Raw genomic sequence first — 17,567 nt, 5'->3', positions numbered from 1 at the left:
AGCAAACACACACACACACGCGCGCACACACACGCACACACACGCACACACACGCACACACACACGCACGCACACACACACACACACACACACACACACACACACACACACACACACAAACACACAAACACAGAGCATGTTAAATGTTGCACGATTGCACACACACAAAAATCTCTTTGCATGTCACACACTGGTGAATATTTAATCTTTTAAAAATACATTTATGTTCCTCTCACACTGCAGCACACACACACACACACACACACACACACACACACACACACACACACACACACACACACACACACACACACACACACACACACTTGTATTTCTTATCAGTCCCTGCGTGCTCATCGCAGAGCCCCGGGGTGATAAGCCTGAGCGTGAACAGTGTGTGAGAAACCCCCACCTCTCTCCTCCTGAGCTCCTTACATAACACATAACCACCCTGCCCTCCAGGGGGTTACCAGATACACACCGCAGGAGTGTGTGTGTGTGAGTGTGTGTGTGTGTGTGTGTGTGTGTGTGTGTGTACAAACATGCATGCAGTGATCCCTTACCTTAGTGAAATCCACAGGACATGAAGTGCTGTAAAGCCAGATAATATACAGCAAGACCCCCTCATATGTTTTATTCACGTGAAGGCATGATGGGATATCACTGACAGAGCGCTTTTCATTGGACACTCAATCACAGCAACGCACACATCTGTAGCCGTCGAGGACGTACGCCGTTATTCTTCCATCACGCAGCATTTTGACAGAACATTAACGAGCCGCTGCACATTCTTGGAATCATTTTAACACGAGAAAAGAGCCTCCGTGTGACACATTATACCATTAACCATAAAATTATACACACAACCATGTCAAAAAAGCTGAATATGAGCGCAGACGCCGTTCTCCGAGCAGATATATTCAACCATGCGGTGCTTGTGTGTATTTTTAGCCCCGATAACGAATGCAGGCTTGTCACCAAGATAAAATGAGATTTAATATTCTAGATGGAAAGTCATCTGTTGTTTGGCCTTCCTCATTACTTCCAGGTCTTGAATCCAAATGCTGCGAGGCGAAGAGTGCTCTGCCCTCTGTCGTTACTCATTTAAATGCTAAAGATGCTTTTCTCCCCTCATCCCTTTTCATTTTTCACTCTCATCTCTTTCGCTTCTTCCTCAATTTCTCCCAGCCTTTTTTTTTCATTTTACTGTCTCATTTTTTCCTCTTTCTTCTCCTCCTCTGTTTTGTTGCCTCTGCCTCTCTTTCCCCTTTCTTTCTCTTTTCACCTCTATCATCTGATTTGTGTCCTTTTTTTTTTACCACCTCTCCTTCTCTAAAGAGCAGCTGCATCTCGTCCTATGGAGCTCAGTTTTTCACCTTGATGTCTGTCTAAAAAGTAAAAATCACCTCCTTCTCCTTTGTCTGACACTTTCGCCTTCCACAGTATACCATCCGCCGGGATTTCAAGCGATAAACAGCGCACTGAAAATAGACTTCCACCTCACCATTGTATGAGAATTGATGAAGTTGTACTTGAGAAAATATTTGTGTAATGAAGCATGCTAATGAAGCGCGCTCTCCGGGCAGCGCAAAACGCCATTCCTGTCAAAACCAATTTCTGCTCAGCAGCGAGGTCGATGAAAGGCCACATCAGAGTTTCTCTGTAGCTTTCGGAAAAAACAGACCTAAAGTGTCCTTTATATTCAGCGTCGTGTGTGTAACAGCAAGCAGACCTTTCTTAAAAGTTCAAATTAGCTTCTTCATCGCACCAAACAATTCCTGGAGCTGAGAAATAATTAAAGATGGCTTAGCAATTATTAAAGCACTGCTAGCATTCACAATAACAGGAACATGGGACCTGGTATTTCAAGATGCTGCTGTTGTTTCTCATATTTATAGACAGATAGCAAGGCAGCATTATCTGATGTTTTCTGCTTGCACGCTTGGAGGCCACAGGGCATAAGGCTGCGTGTGAGTTTGAAGGTACAGGCACAGACTCTAACATTCATAGAGCAATATAATGTTTGCATACCACAGAACAAACTATATTCTCATCATGCAAACTCTAAATCTTCCACAGTTTTAGGTTACCTGCAGGAAACTGGGACAATAAAAGAGGCCACAGGCTCTGGGTCAGTGGGAAAAAGACACTACACATACTGCATCCACTACAGCAGAATACTAGAGCCTCCGGTACTACTCCATCAGACAGGTTTGATCAGACATGAGGTCCACAGGTGAACTAACAAGGCTTTTTTAGCCATCAATCATCTTGCCAGGGAGGAAAATGCAAGAACAAAAAGTAAGAGTTCATTTTATTTGAGATATCTGCTCCAGAGAGTACATCAAGTTCATTTACATTTGCAGCAAATCAAAGTGTGACCTTCTGAGATCTGTGCAAACTTTGCAAACCTGCCGGAGAGATCCTCCGTGTTTGTGACAGCCGCTGATTGATAACGCTTCATCATTTCCCTGACTGCAGTGACTTCAGGGGAGTCAGAACAGATAAAGTAGGACACTGCTCAAAGAATAGGCAAAGGGGAACAATATGATTTCATCTGATCTAATGGTGGCACGGCACTTGGGGCACTCCAGTCAAAACAAAATGACAGACAGTCCATCAGGACCAGACCAGAGGATCGAAGAGAAATTAGCTGCTTCACCGGAGAGAACAGAGTGGGTTTGAAAGGTCACAGATGCCACTACATCCTGTCTGGAGCTTGTCATGCTACAGACAAAAAAATTTCTTCTAGACTTTGTTAACTTAAAAAAGACGATAAATCTAGAAACAAGATAAGTTCAATTAAACTAAAGCTATACATTTCCCATACCGCTCAGGCCGACTGACTTTGAGTTTCTGTTGCAACTCTGGTTAATTCTCTCAGTGTTTACAAGAGTTACAAATGTAATTCTAAGTCTTTTTTGTTAAAGGTCCAATATGTAAGATATCCCCTGAATTAAATCATAAAAGACCTAACTATATCTATCTATTTTATGTCACCCCACATGGCCGATTGTTTTTCCAGGCAGACAGCAAACCAACAGGTGTTGCAACAAAGAAAATCGGCAAGCAAACTGGTTCAGATATAACTGATTCTACCCGACCTAAAAAGCCTCCTAATTTGTTTTCAATATTTTGGATTTGGACTGCAGTACTCATTTTAAACACTAGGAGTCAGAGTTTCATATTGGCCCTTTAAAAAAATGTGGCCTTTATTTCAATCCAGCTATACCTGATATGTGTAGCTAAAGTACGAGTGTTGTAAGCATACTTTTTCGGGCGCCAAGTACCCTTGATGGCTAAATAAATCCAAATGTGCTGAAGTGTGAAATGTCATTATTGTCACCAGAAGATTCTTACAGCAGTTCATGTAAAGCATGAAGCAGCTGAGGTAAGGCTTATGAGCAGGATGTTAAGAGAAATTTACGGGGAAAAAACGATCTCGATCTTTAAGTGATATCTTAAGAAACCATGCAAATGAATGTCATTTTATTCTTAAGAGGAAGAGCTACATTAGCCTACTACTCTAGGGGCTTGCCAGTCAGCCAGGCACACTCACAGAAGAGGAGGGACACATTGTTAAAAGAAATCAAGCTCCAAACTCTCACACAACCTCAGTTTAGCTGGTTGATCGATTACCTTGTTAATAATTGAATTAATTTTCTGGAGAAAATGTGTCTGTTAGGGTATCAAGATGACTTCTTCATACTGAACTGTTATTTTACCATATCATTCCTTTAATAAATGTTAATCCAGAGCCTTGTTATTCCTCTCCTGTTCACTCTTTCAGCCACCTCTCACTGTTCCTGTAATTCTTCATATAAATCCTCTGATGCCTGTCCTGTACAGTTGTGCGGTGATTCAGTGAGTCAGTATGCGACGGAGTACCTCTGCGTGGCTGCTGCCCACATCAGATAAAACACTTAAACAATTACTGTCTTATCTGCTGTGGTGGGAGAAGAGCTTGTGGCCTCATTATGACCAGATTAGAGAGAGGAGCCGAGTCCCACTCATTCTTCACTGCTGATCGTCAGTTCACTGGCCCTCAGGTGCCAATAACCACATTAGAGTCTTCACAGAGACGGACGTAATGATAGTCGAACATAACCGGCTGGGACTTACTAGACATTCTTCCATTACACCGTCCTCGTTTTATTTGTTTTTCTTGCTGCTCTGAGGAACCTCAATAGAAGTAATGTTTATCACTTGACTCTTTTTTGTGATTTAATTTTCAGGAGAGGCAGTTAAAGGAAAAAATATTCTTACACACTATATGAAAACTGTTAATCATTTAAGTAGTCATGTAGCTATTGTTGTATTCCTATGGTGCATCACTCTCAAGACAAAGCAATATGCATTAAGGATCTAAAAATAATGAAGCCTTTAAACCATTGGATTCAATGTAGAGCCAAACCATAATGCATTTCTGATCATGATACAAAAGTCTATATTTTAGACTTCAATCAAATCTGCCAACGATTTGTCTGCAGATATGGCAAGTGTGATTAATGTATCAAGTGCTTTGTCTTTATTTATTTATTTGTTTATTTACTACATATTTTCACCTTTTTCAGCAGCTTAAAGTGTCATAGTGGTAAAGGGGCTAAGCAGGCTTGTCCAGATCTCCCTCTCATATCAGCTCTTTCTGTGGGATCCAGATGTGGTCCCAAACCAGATGAGATATAAACTCTCTCGAGCGTGTTCTGGGTCTACCCTGAGGTCTCCTACCAGATGGATGAGCCAGAGAAAATCCTCCAAAGCAAGGCCCCCGGGAGACCTCCTGATTAGATCCCTGAACTACCACATTATTAACCAATTACCCAGCTTAATATGAATGTTAACCTGTCACTGAGATCAAGATTAATGCAAAACAACTGTTAACAACATTTACAATATAACAAAAATGTGTTCAAAAAATGGTGCCAAGAAATCACCCAAAACATGGGACCTCATGGAATATTAGATGGCCATTTTTCCTTAGATAACACACGTTAACATTATCAAGGAAGAACGTTTGTCTTTTGTATCACAAGACAAATAATTATGCCCTGGAAAAAAAATTCTAAATGTGAATGCGTTAACAAAATGGATTAAAGCAACATCAATAACAGCCATTTAAAAATCCTGGGGCGGCTATGGCTCAGTGGTAGAGTGGTAGACGTCTCTTAACTGGAAGGTCGGGTGTTCAGTCCCCAGCTCCTGCAGTCACATCGAAGTGTCCTCCTGCAAGACACTGAACCCCAGAATTGTTGCGTCAGTGGCGTGTGAATGTGTATGAATGGATTAGTAATACTGATGGATGTTGATGGACACTTTACATAGCAGCCTCTTCCATCAGTGTGTGAATGTGGTGTGAACGGGGAAGGTGTGACCTGCGATGTAAAAAAAACTTTCAGTAGTCAAATGACTAGAAAAGTGCTCCACATTCATTACATTTTTAATATTAAAACAATGAATAAACAAGAAAACTAGCAAGTGATTGCAAAAGAAAAGTGAGCAAATGATGTCATTACAGCTGTGAGGTTGTGTTGTTACAGAGAGTAGAAGCTGCTTTAGAGGATGGCACAACATTTTGACCAGCCTGTCAGGTTTCTCTTTCTGTCTCTCTCTTTCATGTGCAGAAAATCTCAAAAAGACTCTCAGAAATTCAACAATAGCCTTTGAAAGAAAGATGAAATCATAATGCTGTCTTTATACTGTCTGTCACACACGCACTCGCTCTCTGTATTCCTCACGTCTTCCTTTTTGTATTTCTCTGGCCCGCTCTTCCGCTCACTGGCTGTATCTCTCCCTCTGCAGGGCAGTGAAGGCTGCATGTTTGTGTTGCAGGCTAACACTGATCTCCACTCTAGCATGCCCTCACATTTCTCCTGGTGTTTTTCTCCCGCTGCATACCGCTGTTACATCACAGTTGTCATTGGCTGTCTGGATGTGCTCTGACAGCTGTTGACAGCCCCGGTGGCATTATTATTTATCTAATCAACAACCAGTCAGCTGCAGCATCCAGCGTTGCTGTAAATTGATGTTGTCCTCACGTTAACTCAGTCACAGCTTGTTTTGATTTGATGTACCTTGGGCCTGATGCTGTTATGATGGACATCACTTAAAGGGAATCAAATATGGAGAGTAAACTTTTAAAAAGTTGCTGCCTGACAGAAAAGAAGAAGCTACTTTTACTGAATGGCGGCTGTTTTTAAGTTAGGGCTTCATTGTTGAAGCATTAATATGTGAATGTGATCATGTGCATTAATCCCTCAGCAGGATGTTTGATGTCAAACATGCCATGCTAGAACTTTAATGCTGCTTAATATCAAAGGAACATGTGCAGAGTTTTAATCACAGTACATTTGTAATCTGCAAGAAAAGTCGGTCAGTATGTTTTGACATCAATGAGCAGCATTTTGGTGCCCCGGTAGCCTAGTGGTAAGCGTGCTCGCCCCATCTACGCAGGCTGTAGTCCTCCAAGCAGACGGCCCGGGTTCAAATCTGACCTGTCGCTCCTTCCCTACATGTCATTCCCCACACTCTCTCTATCCCCAATTTCTGACTCTATCCACTGTCCTGTCTTTACAATAAAGGCATGAAAAGTTCCAAACATAAACCTTAAATAAAAAGAGTAGCCCTTTATCAAAGCACAGCATATACTGGTCCCTGAGAAAGCAGAGTCTGTGTATTACCTGCCTGAAAGCAAGCACAAACATTGGCTGCTGTCACACCTGGATGCTTGAGGCAAGCCATGAGTAAGTTCAGAACAGATTGTGGACTGTTTTAATCAGTTGATCCTTGTCCTGGTGCTGCTGGGATGCACCATGCCTGAATGTTGGAGTGAGTATGAACATCACCAGCCAAGTCAAGAGGCTCGTGTTTATCATTCACCGAGCAGCAGATTAGTCTTTGAGCACTGTCAGGAATATGAGATTACATGTAAATAGCACAGTGAAGACCAACTGCAACGCTTAAGTGTTAAGTTTTTTAAATCATGACTCTGTTCTTTCACCATGACATCTGCATGACTTTCACACTTAAAGTAACTGGTGAATTAAAAGAAAAATGACATCATATATTAAAGAGAAAAAAATACTATTGCAAAGTTATTGTACTCATATATCATGCTGCTCAGTGTATTTCTTCTGCCATACTCATAATGAATAGTAAGGATTACATAGTCTGCTCTAGTGCTGATTTATCTGAAACTTAACAACCTGAGATTGATTCTTAAGGCACTATCAGCAGGTTAACTACCTTTAACTATTATACTTGTTATTCAGGGATCACTGAAGATGAATCCTATGACTTTGTTGAAGCTCTGGTTGTTTCTCTAGCGCCTTGAAAAGTTTCATCTGTGTGCTTGTTTGATTGTTTTTTGATACCCAGATATGAAACTTGAAAGACGTTCATGCTCCCTTGAATTGTATCAGTTTTGGATATCCTTTAACTCTTTCTCTCGTGTTTCATAAAGTCAGAATAATCATGTACACTCTCTTTTCTTTTCTTCTCAAAGAAATGACTAACTCATTTTCCGTTTTCTTCTCCTCTGTCGTTCCCCCCTCCCTCTCTGTGCAGACCATGCTGACTGCCATCTCGATGAGTGCCATCGCTACCAATGGAGTAGTGCCAGGTGGGTGAGCAGACGCCGACACCATGCCGTTATCACTGTTTGAGTCTGCCCGCTTCTAAATTTTGTCTTTTCACTGATTGCTTTTGGCACATTATAAGCAGCGCAGCTTGAAATCCCCAGAAACATTTCAAGCTTTAGTCTGGGATCTTTTGCACTTTAACTTTGTCGTCGCACAAGGTTGTTTACACAAAATAAAACCTCGGCCAAATCTCTGTGTGCAGACACATTCCTGTACACATCAAGCAGTAAATATATATTATATAATGTCATTTCACTCAGTAATGGAGGCCTGCATCTTAGCAGTTGGTTTTCATACAGCAGGGGTCAGAAGAAATTACAGGCTTGTGGAGAAGTGTGCAAGTGATCGCCAATTATAACTGTCTGTGTTATAACTGGAAGCTGCTTCTTACGCTGCTGCAAAGTGCTGTTTAAGGTTGATCTATTTATGTTTGGTTAACTCATTTGAACAGTGTTTGGAAACACAAACAGTGAAGTGAAACATGGTGATTAAAAGAATAAAAACAAAAACAGTAAAAAGCAAAGTTACATAAACAAAAGTAGATTGGTTCAATGACTTTGTTTTTTTACGTGATGTTATTATAAGTGAATCTAGTCAAAATAAATATCAAGGGTTACCCATAGCCTTGTGGTTAGTTTGCACGCACCGTGTACTGAGGCTTAAGTTCCCCAAGCGAGCGGCCTGGGTTTGAATCCGACCTGTGGCTCCTTTCCTGCATGTCATTCCCTGATTTCTGACTCTATCCACTGTCCTGTTTCCAAATAAAGGCATAAAAATCCCCAAAATAAATAAATATCAATTAAAATATCTTTCAGGTATGACAGTCCTTTAATAATTCATCAACGTTGACATTTTTCCTTCTGTTGAATTTCATTCTTATGAAGTTTCCAGTGAAAGTGACCTCATTCCCAAAGTGAAAGCTGATTGAGTGTTTCATGCAGTTACACATCAACCAAGTTTTTTAATCCATTTTGATCATAAATGAACCCACATACAAACTCCACATACAGTATGTATTTGTGTTAACATTATTGTGTGTGTGTGTGTGTTTGTGTGTGTGTGTGTGTGTGTGTGTGTGTGTGTGTGTGTGTGTGTGTATGTGCACAGCTGGAGGCTCCTACTACATGATTTCCCGCTCGCTTGGCCCAGAGTTTGGGGGAGCAGTGGGGATCTGTTTCTATCTGGGGACCACCTTCGCTGGAGCGATGTACATCCTGGGGGCCATCGAGCTCCTCCTGGTGAGAAACATCCCCTCCTCACATCCCCTCTCATTTTTTGTGCTTCATCGTGGTTTTAAGGGTGTCATTTTCAAAACGTTTTCCACAGTTACAGTTTGAGCCCACTGGGTGTGCTGACTCTGTGATTTTGTAGCTGAAGGCAAACTGAAACTAATGAGATGTTGCTTGGAAGAGAGTAGAGACCAGGAGAAACATACACATGTATGTTAAATATTATTCTTTGACGTAAAAATCAGCCATGAGCGACGTAAACATGAAGAAAACAATGTAAGGGACCAGATGAAACCAATGTGATTGGGAAACTAAACCAAAGAAAAGAGAGACTAGTGAAGGTTACTTTTTAGAATGACGGTGTGAAAATGAATCAGCCAACATTTAAAGCTACAGCCAAAATAATCAACTTTAAAAAAAACAGGATAATTTCAGTTTAAAAGTTTCCAAAATATGCCACAATGATCAAAACGTTTAGCACAGTAACAGGCTGTACAAATGTCCTTCAACGGATACTATTTTCTGTTGTACTGTAGGACATTTCAGAACCTTTACTTTTTGACTCCTACTTGAATCAGTTCTTCTACTTAACTTTGTTTGTGTCTTTACTTCAAATTAGAATTTCTGCTCATTTGCCTCCTCTGATGATCAGGGGACTCACTGTTTTCAGCCATTTTATCACATCTGAAAATGAGTCATTTTAGATATAAAATAGCACATTTCTCTGCAGGTGCGTGACCTAATTCTTAACCCAGATTTATTCTGAGACTGACTTAATAATGGTTGAAAATTTTGACAGCATTTTCAGTAACACCTGCCATGTTTTCTCAGACTGTAAAAATTAGACGCACATATCAGTGACAGCCCAGTGAGTAGGTTCATGTTAATGCGGGAGAAGGAAAGAGCTGTCAAATGTCTCTTTTTGTGCCGCCTACTTGACATGACATCAATTTCAAGTTAATCCAGCCATGGCGCTTCTAAACCACAATGAGGGAAAGTGATAATGATGGCTTAGCTTTGCCAGGTTAGTAGAGGATGACCACTTGAATCACAGCTTGTCCCTCCCTCTGCAACATCACACTTGTGACTCTTCATAGTCATACACTGTCATCACAGCTTCTCTCAAGAGGAAGGATATGCCATTGTGCAGTAAGTGCAGCTTTGCAGCGATGGAATATGACCCCTCGGATGAAATGATGTGGGTAAAACATAAAAGATTTGGTTCCGTGTTGCTCTGGTCCAAGAATAAAGTGGTGCCAATATTGGAAGTGGTTCAATGAAAAGAGGCAAGGAGCCAAACATAACCAGAAGCACAGATGCTTTCAGAAACCAAACACTGATGTCTACAGAGAATGTTGAGCACCTTTTGTTATTCTTTTATTTCCTTCTCTTTAACCAGACAAAGGTGCCATTGGTATTATAATTTATTTTGCTGGGGGAAACCCGGCCCATTATGATATTCAGGCCGAATAGCCTCTTTTCTTCTTCATTTTCCAATCTGGCATTGTGTGTTGATGTTAGCTGTTTTCCTTTTCTGAGTGTGCATATTTAGACCAAAACATAACAGACTGATGATGTAAGCCGAGGAAGAAGTAGTTTGTTGGTAATGCCTTACACAAAAGACTCAAAACTGGTGGTAGTAGAGAACATATCCCTGAGTTAAAGGTCTAATATTCTGCTAAATACACTTTTTCCATGTTTTAACACTAATGTGGGTCCCTAGTCTGTCTACAAAGAGAACTTTAGGTCCAACTGCACCAACCTCTCAGTGTCAGTGTGACCAAGAGGAGGAGGATCAGGACGTTATGAATAAATAAGATCTTAACCACTCTCTTTTAAAATATGAATAAAGGTTTTACCAATAGACGTGACCTATGAAATACGTTTTATAAATGCTGCAAGGCACAGGCTAATAGTCCAATAGAGTGTGATATTAGGGGTGAGTAAGCTATTCATCCAAAACCAGATTTGATTTGATTGTTGATGTATTATTTTTTAATGATTTGTGTTTCATGTTTGTTATGTGCTGTCATGTACGGTCGTTCTCGTCTTTTGTCTTAATACTCTGGGTGCAGTGAGAATTCCCCTTGGAGCAGTAAAGATGTTCATTCAGTCATTATCACATCCATCCAGTTAAAATGAACATACTGTCATAAGAAAGAGGTTTGACATCACTCCATGATGGTTTTGAGTTCTGCAGACACTGATGATGGTGATGATTGGCAAACATGAAAAGAAAAAACTCCTGTCCCCCCAAAGCAAAAGAAATTAATGCGTGCAGAGCAGCTTCATGTTCTTCATGCCTTTGTGAACAAAGGTTTATTCTTCTTCTTCGGGTTTATTTTTCTTCTTGTTTCACTTTGAAGCTATTTTTTTCCCAACATCTTGCGTTTTTCAACGTGAAATCTGATCCGTTGATGAAATGCAGGAATCTTTCATCTCCATCTTCATTCCTCTCTTCGCCGTCCTCCTCCTCCTCCTCCTCCTCCTCCTGTCTTATATTCCACAATTTCCTCCACTGCAGTCCTCCACGCTGCATGGACTATTGGGTAATTATGCAAATACTGCATTAGTGAGCTATCAAGACACTGGCGGAAGAACAAGACCATTCCTTGAAACAGCTCTCATCACTCCGGTCCACTGTTATCAACAAACCAGAGAGTGTTGGGTGTTTTTTTTTATTTTTTATTTTTTTTAAATAATTCTTCTTCTGCTTCTGGATGCCTCTAATGGATATGCAGGGTTTGATCATGCCTGGAGGTTAATTCTGTCTTCTGGGTCAATGCTGGCTTAGTTTCCATTGTAAAATAACAATCCCTGCAGAATTGTGTAAGGAGCGGATCTGGAAAAGGCTGATTTGAATATGTTTCATCCTTCCACCACAGCCAAGAACACAAACTGATGCTGCTATTTTAGGCAGCATGAACAGTTCACAGGGAAGCAGGAGATTTGTTTGCCTAGTGATACGCTGTTCTTAGCAGCGGATCAGTTTCTGCAGCCAGATGACCCAAATGAGCCATGACTTCCCGCTCGTTCTTCTCCGTTTTATTCCCTCTTTATGGTAATTTAAGTAGAAACCAAGTGATAATGTGCAAAATGAAGAAATTCCCATGCTTATGTAACCGCTACGCCATGATTCATCTGAAGCTGATGACAGATACTGACAGGCTAATGAGGGGTTTACCGTCTTTTATATGATGGGACTATTCTTAGAGTGACCTGTAGTAAAAGTGTAATAATGGCAGTTCATTTTGCATATTTTAATACCATGCTTGAGTTCTTTAATTAAGCTGAATTAAAATAGAAGAGCAGTGTTATGTGTGCGGCTTTAAGCTCCAGCAGAGGACTGTTAATGTGAGCATCGCATGATTTCACACTTCACAGAGTTGTCCTCCTCACTCGCCTCACGCCTTTCTCACCTCCCTTTTATTGTATTTCTTCTTCTTTCTTTTTTTTTCTTTTTTTTTTACACATGGTGAAATTTATTAAATCCACCAGTAAACAATGAGCTAGAGGGGTTAGGCTTGTGACCTGCAATCTGCTGGTTTGAATCCCAAGACAGACTGGGGAAATATGAAAAGGGAAAGAGGATGAGTAATGCTCCCTAAACACCTGACATGAACATACCCAAGAGCAATGGAAGAGTGTATGGATCTTTTATGAGAAAATACAGGTGTTCTCCCTAGATATATATATATAGATATAGATATATAGATATCTATATATATAAAATACTAACATAACCCCTCTTCTTTAGATCTACATAGTGCCAAAAGCAGCTATCTTCCCCCTGGAGGGTCTGGAGGGTGCAGAGGCAGAGGCCGCCCTGCTGAACAACATGCGTGTGTACGGGACCATCCTACTGTTCTCCATGGCCACGGTGGTGTTTGTGGGCGTGAAGTACGTCAACAAGCTGGCCCTGGTCTTCCTGGCCTGCGTCATCCTCTCCATTCTGGCCGTCTACGCCGGGGTCATCAAGACAGCAGTCGATCCTCCAGTTTTCCCGTAAGCAGCGATGACCTAAGAGTCCAACATGAGTCCAACAGACCAAACCCCTCTCCTCTAATACAGGACAACAACAACAAAACACATTATATCAGACAGAGAGTTATACAGAAATGGTTGACTCTGAAAGGGTTGTAATTGAGATGTAAGATATTAAAAGACATTTTAAACCTTCATGTCTGGACCTGCAGAAATCCCCACATCACTTCTCCGTGGTGGATCATATTGTTTGAGACAAAAGTTTGGAATTGAAAAAAAGTTATTACATTTAAGTGCCTAAGTGTTTATGCTATGCTTACTTAATCAGTTTAGTGACTGACAATACTTCCATTTGTCAAGCTGTTATTGTATTACTGGACCGAATGAATCAACTTGAATGGAATCAACACACCGTGCTGTCAGTGTGAGGCATTTTGAGATTTAACATGCTGAATTGTTATCAAAGTACTCGTAGTAAGCACATGCCAGACACTCAAACGAAGCTCTGACAGACATTTTCTGCTTACTTTCTCTCCAGTGTGTGTCTCTTAGGCAACCGCACCTTATTGTCGAAGAATTTTGATGTGTGTGCCAAGACCATTGAGACAGCTAACGGGACAGTCACCACCCAGATGTGGCGCATTTTCTGTGACTCACCTTTCCTCAACGCTACCTGCGACAAGTACTTTGCTGCCAACAATGTGTCTCAGATCCAGGGCATCCCGGGGGTCACCAGTGGAATCCTAGCAGGTTGGTTCTTCTGGTCTGGATCTTGTACTGTATGGATACAAATATGGATGTACAGTACACAGACGTGTTTGTGTTTTATGCAAGTGGTGTTGGCAAACACACCACTTGAAAGCAAACATTTTGTTTAGTGCAAAGGGAGGGCTTAAGTGAAATGTTACAAAGGGGTTCTAAGGAGACAAAGCCGTGGAAAGCACAGACAGCGCCCTGACTGTAGCAGCACCTGTGTGTGTGATCTTCAGACTCTCTGACACATTTGGCCAAGAGGAACAGAGCTAGCTTAACTTTGTTTCTATTACAGCGCTAACAGTGAGCCCTGTGTTAAGATCCATGATTTGAATCGAAGCCTATGGTTAATGTTGTACTCATATAAAACAATTCAGATTCAGATGTCTAAAAGCAGCCACATAGAGCAAAATGATTGTCAGTGTTCTATCAAAGAGGCAGAATGCAGAACTAAATGTGTATTTTATATTTTAAATCTAAATAATTCCCTCATAGAGTTTTTTCTTCGTCTCTCAAGGGTCCTTTATTACTTGGTCAAGTTTTTTTGATTCATAAAACTATAAAACCAAAGTTATCTGAAGCCCTCTGGTGCTGTAAGACCAGAGCCTAAAACTGAGCCGTATATCACAATTCCTACAAAATGCATTTATAAGAAAGTATGATTGATTAGTTTACTCATATAAAACAGGCATTCTTACATTTATTTTGACTCTTCTTGAAATATTCACCCAATTATCTCAACTGTATTCTGTCTAACGTCCCGTTTACCCTTTCAGAGAACCTGTTTGGGACCTACTATGAGAAGGGGGATCTGGTTGCCAGAACCAACATGGAGTCAGTGGAAGATGCTGATGATCCTTTGACCAGCGCAAACCGCTATGTGTTGGCCGACATCACCAGCTTCTTCACTCTGCTGGTCGGCATCTACTTCCCCTCTGTGACAGGTGAAAGTCTTGATTGTTGAATTATTTTTTGCTGTTGTGATTATTGTTATTTCAAATTCAGGAGGGTTAAAGGTTGTGTTGTAAACGTCCTCTGAACATGTGCTTTGCATGTAAAGGGATCCCACGAGCCCGCCCTGTGTTTGTTTGTGTTCATCTCATGTCCTGACCTTGATCTCATTCTGCTTCCTGTCTATCTGTTCAGGGATCATGGCCGGCTCCAACCGATCGGGAGACCTGCGTGATGCCCAGAAGTCGATCCCCATTGGAACCATTGCAGCCATCACCACCACCTCCATTGTCTGTATCCTTACACTACTGCCCCCTGCAGGATAACAGGAGACACTGTACAGAAAAGGAAAAAAAAGTTTTAACAAAAATTATAACATTTTAAATGATACAACATTTTCAGTCATTCAGTCATTAACTTGTCACACTAGTCATCTTCAAGTTTTTGATTAGAGTGGTACAAAGAGGAGAGCTTAAAGAGGTAAAGTACCATGCTGCCTTCATCTGCAACAAACACACTGATTGGCCTGTACAGAGGACCATATTTAAAGGTCACCTTTATTTAAAATGTAAAAGGCTGTTACTGCATCTCTATGATCCTCATTGTGACAAGGGGTATTTATGCCACATCACATTTTTTGATGATATATGTTTGAACAGAACAGTTGCAGGTAGCCCCTCTGGTGCAGCATATAACAGATTAATGGCATCTGCTCTTTCTCCTCCCCTCAAGACAAACGTTTCTCTTCAAATAATCTCTAGAAAAATATTCAACAGATGTTCAAGATGCAAGGTTGGTATGAAAGGAATGTAAAACTACCGATTTCTGAGCACAGGAAAATTGGTGTGATGTTTATTTTCCTGCCTCTGCAACATTCTTACAGTATGTTGAGAATAATTACATTTTTATTTGTATTGGTTCAGAATTAAGAATACACGATGATCAATAGAAACCTGATTTTTGCTTCCACACATGTACAAGTTGATCATACTGTTGGCAGACGTTATGGAAGGCCTCTAACTGCAGCGATCTTGAACGTCGTCCATATATCTCCGAGTAATCAGCTTGTGCTCTAAACAAATTTGATTAGGACGTCTAATCGCATCATCGGGCTGCCGATGCAATCACAACTTAATAAAGCAGACGGATTAGTTCCAATGCCATTGATCTCTGAGATATTATCCTAAACAAAATCAATGGGCTTCTTTCCTCTGTGAGTGTGCTTGATTAGTTTATCAGATCATTAAGTGCATCTCTGAAAGGAAAGGTTCATGATTTTGGTAATCAAGTTTTGTCAATCACTGAACGGAGCTCGTCTGACCGAGCATCCATGCTGAACAAACAGCAGCTATCAGCCTTTTTAAACCATACAACACAATTTTACTTTCCTGATCCATAACTGCTCAGATATGTCCAGTGTGGTTCTGTTTGGTGCCTGCATCGAGGGTGTGGTCCTCAGGGACAAGTAAGTACATCCTTCTTTAATAAAGTACTCCTCCCAGGATGCTTGAGATTAACGCCATTTCTTCCTCTCCTTCAGATTTGGAGAAGGAGTCCACGGGAATTTGGTGATTGGCACATTGGCTTGGCCGTCACCATGGGTGATCGTGATTGGCTCCTTCTTCTCCACCTGTGGGGCGGGGCTTCAGAGTCTGACGGGAGCTCCTCGTCTCCTGCAGGCCATTGCCAAGGACAGCATTGTGCCTGCCCTTCGGGTTAGTTTGTCATTCTAACCCTTTTTTATTAATAGTACTTCATAGAGACGCTTCTAAAAAGCAGTAGTGTAAACATAGTTCTGTGTTGTTCCCACAGATCTTTGGTCACGGAAAGGCAAATGGGGAGCCCACATGGTCCCTCCTGCTGACAGCGTGTATCTGCGAGATAGGTATCATCATTGCCTCCCTGGATGCTGTGGCTCCCATCCTCTCAATGTGAGAACTGAAAACAAACCCTCTCATTTGCTGCCATCTTTTTTTAAGAACCAGCAGAGGGATATTTCAAAGCAGCTCAATCCTCTGCAATTCCTTTAAAGATACAAATGCCAAATTTTATGGGCTCAGGATTAAGCTCATGACCCAGAGGAACAAGCTGCTTTTTTCTTTTGATAACATGTTCAAATCCCAGAGAATGTGATGGATATAAAGAGCGCACACACCATCCTTTAAATGCACTTTGTTTTAAACGTAGTCTCTGTTTTTGTGTGTCCTGCAGGTTCTTCCTGATGTGCTACATGTTTGTAAACCTGGCCTGTGCCCTGCAGACCTTGCTGAGGACTCCCAACTGGAGACCTCGCTTTAAGTTTTACCACTGGTCAGTTCAGTGTGGAGTTGGATCAGTCTCAATATCACATGCTCAAACAGTTTGTAAATGCAGATTGAACATTTCGTATATAAATGTAACAAGATCCAAATGTGTTTTAGATGAAAACTGCAAATACTTTTAAAAATATATATACATATATATATATATATATATATATCATATATTTGTGGATTTCTATTTCATAATACATATTTGTATGTAGATCAGAAATACATTTGTTATTTTTTATGTGTGGTTTTATGTTTTACATTTATATCAATGATAAATATTTGCATGTGCATTAAAAAATATTTTTGTAGATAGAGTCATTTTATATATAAATCACAAAATAAATTTCTGTGTGCATTCATGAATATTGAGACTGATCTAACTCCATGGTTCAGTTCCTTCAGAGAGCAACAACAGCTGAATTTTCTTTTTTTAATTTAAATTCTTACTATCCCTCTGTCTCTCTGTCCATCCCTACAGGACTCTGTCATTCCTGGGGATGAGCTTGTGTCTCACTCTAATGTTCCTCTGCTCATGGTACTACGCTATCGTCGCCATGGTAATTGCCGGCTCCATCTACAAGTACATCGAGTTTGCAGGGTGAGTGAAGCGCAACCTCAGGAGAGATGGGATTCGCTGGTTGCTTTTAGCTTTAGCTGAAGTGTGTGTACTTGTATGGGTGTATAAATGTCCGTGTTTAGAC

General features: G+C 40.8%; 1 protein-coding gene across 3 annotated transcripts in view; it reads left to right on the top strand.

Moving 5' to 3' along the window:
- Positions 1 to 17,567, top strand: part of slc12a5a (solute carrier family 12 member 5a) — a 171,113-nt gene that overhangs the window by 139,239 nt on the left and 14,307 nt on the right. For all 3 annotated transcript variants that reach the window (XM_065954642.1, XM_065954641.1, XM_020629357.2), the window contains exons 5-15: positions 7,564 to 7,618; positions 8,745 to 8,875; positions 12,624 to 12,871; positions 13,389 to 13,600; positions 14,380 to 14,547; positions 14,750 to 14,848; positions 15,962 to 16,019; positions 16,095 to 16,269; positions 16,367 to 16,485; positions 16,766 to 16,864; positions 17,345 to 17,464. In XM_065954642.1, the coding sequence (XP_065810714.1) occupies positions 7,564 to 7,618; positions 8,745 to 8,875; positions 12,624 to 12,871; positions 13,389 to 13,600; positions 14,380 to 14,547; positions 14,750 to 14,848; positions 15,962 to 16,019; positions 16,095 to 16,269; positions 16,367 to 16,485; positions 16,766 to 16,864; positions 17,345 to 17,464 (1,484 nt within the window). The remainder of the gene's footprint in view (positions 1 to 7,563; positions 7,619 to 8,744; positions 8,876 to 12,623; positions 12,872 to 13,388; positions 13,601 to 14,379; positions 14,548 to 14,749; positions 14,849 to 15,961; positions 16,020 to 16,094; positions 16,270 to 16,366; positions 16,486 to 16,765; positions 16,865 to 17,344; positions 17,465 to 17,567) is intronic.

Source organism: Labrus bergylta, chromosome 5, assembly GCF_963930695.1.
Source record: "Labrus bergylta chromosome 5, fLabBer1.1, whole genome shotgun sequence".
Lineage (NCBI taxonomy): Eukaryota > Metazoa > Chordata > Actinopteri > Labriformes > Labridae > Labrus > Labrus bergylta.
This window is presented reverse-complemented; position numbering and strand designations above follow the sequence as displayed.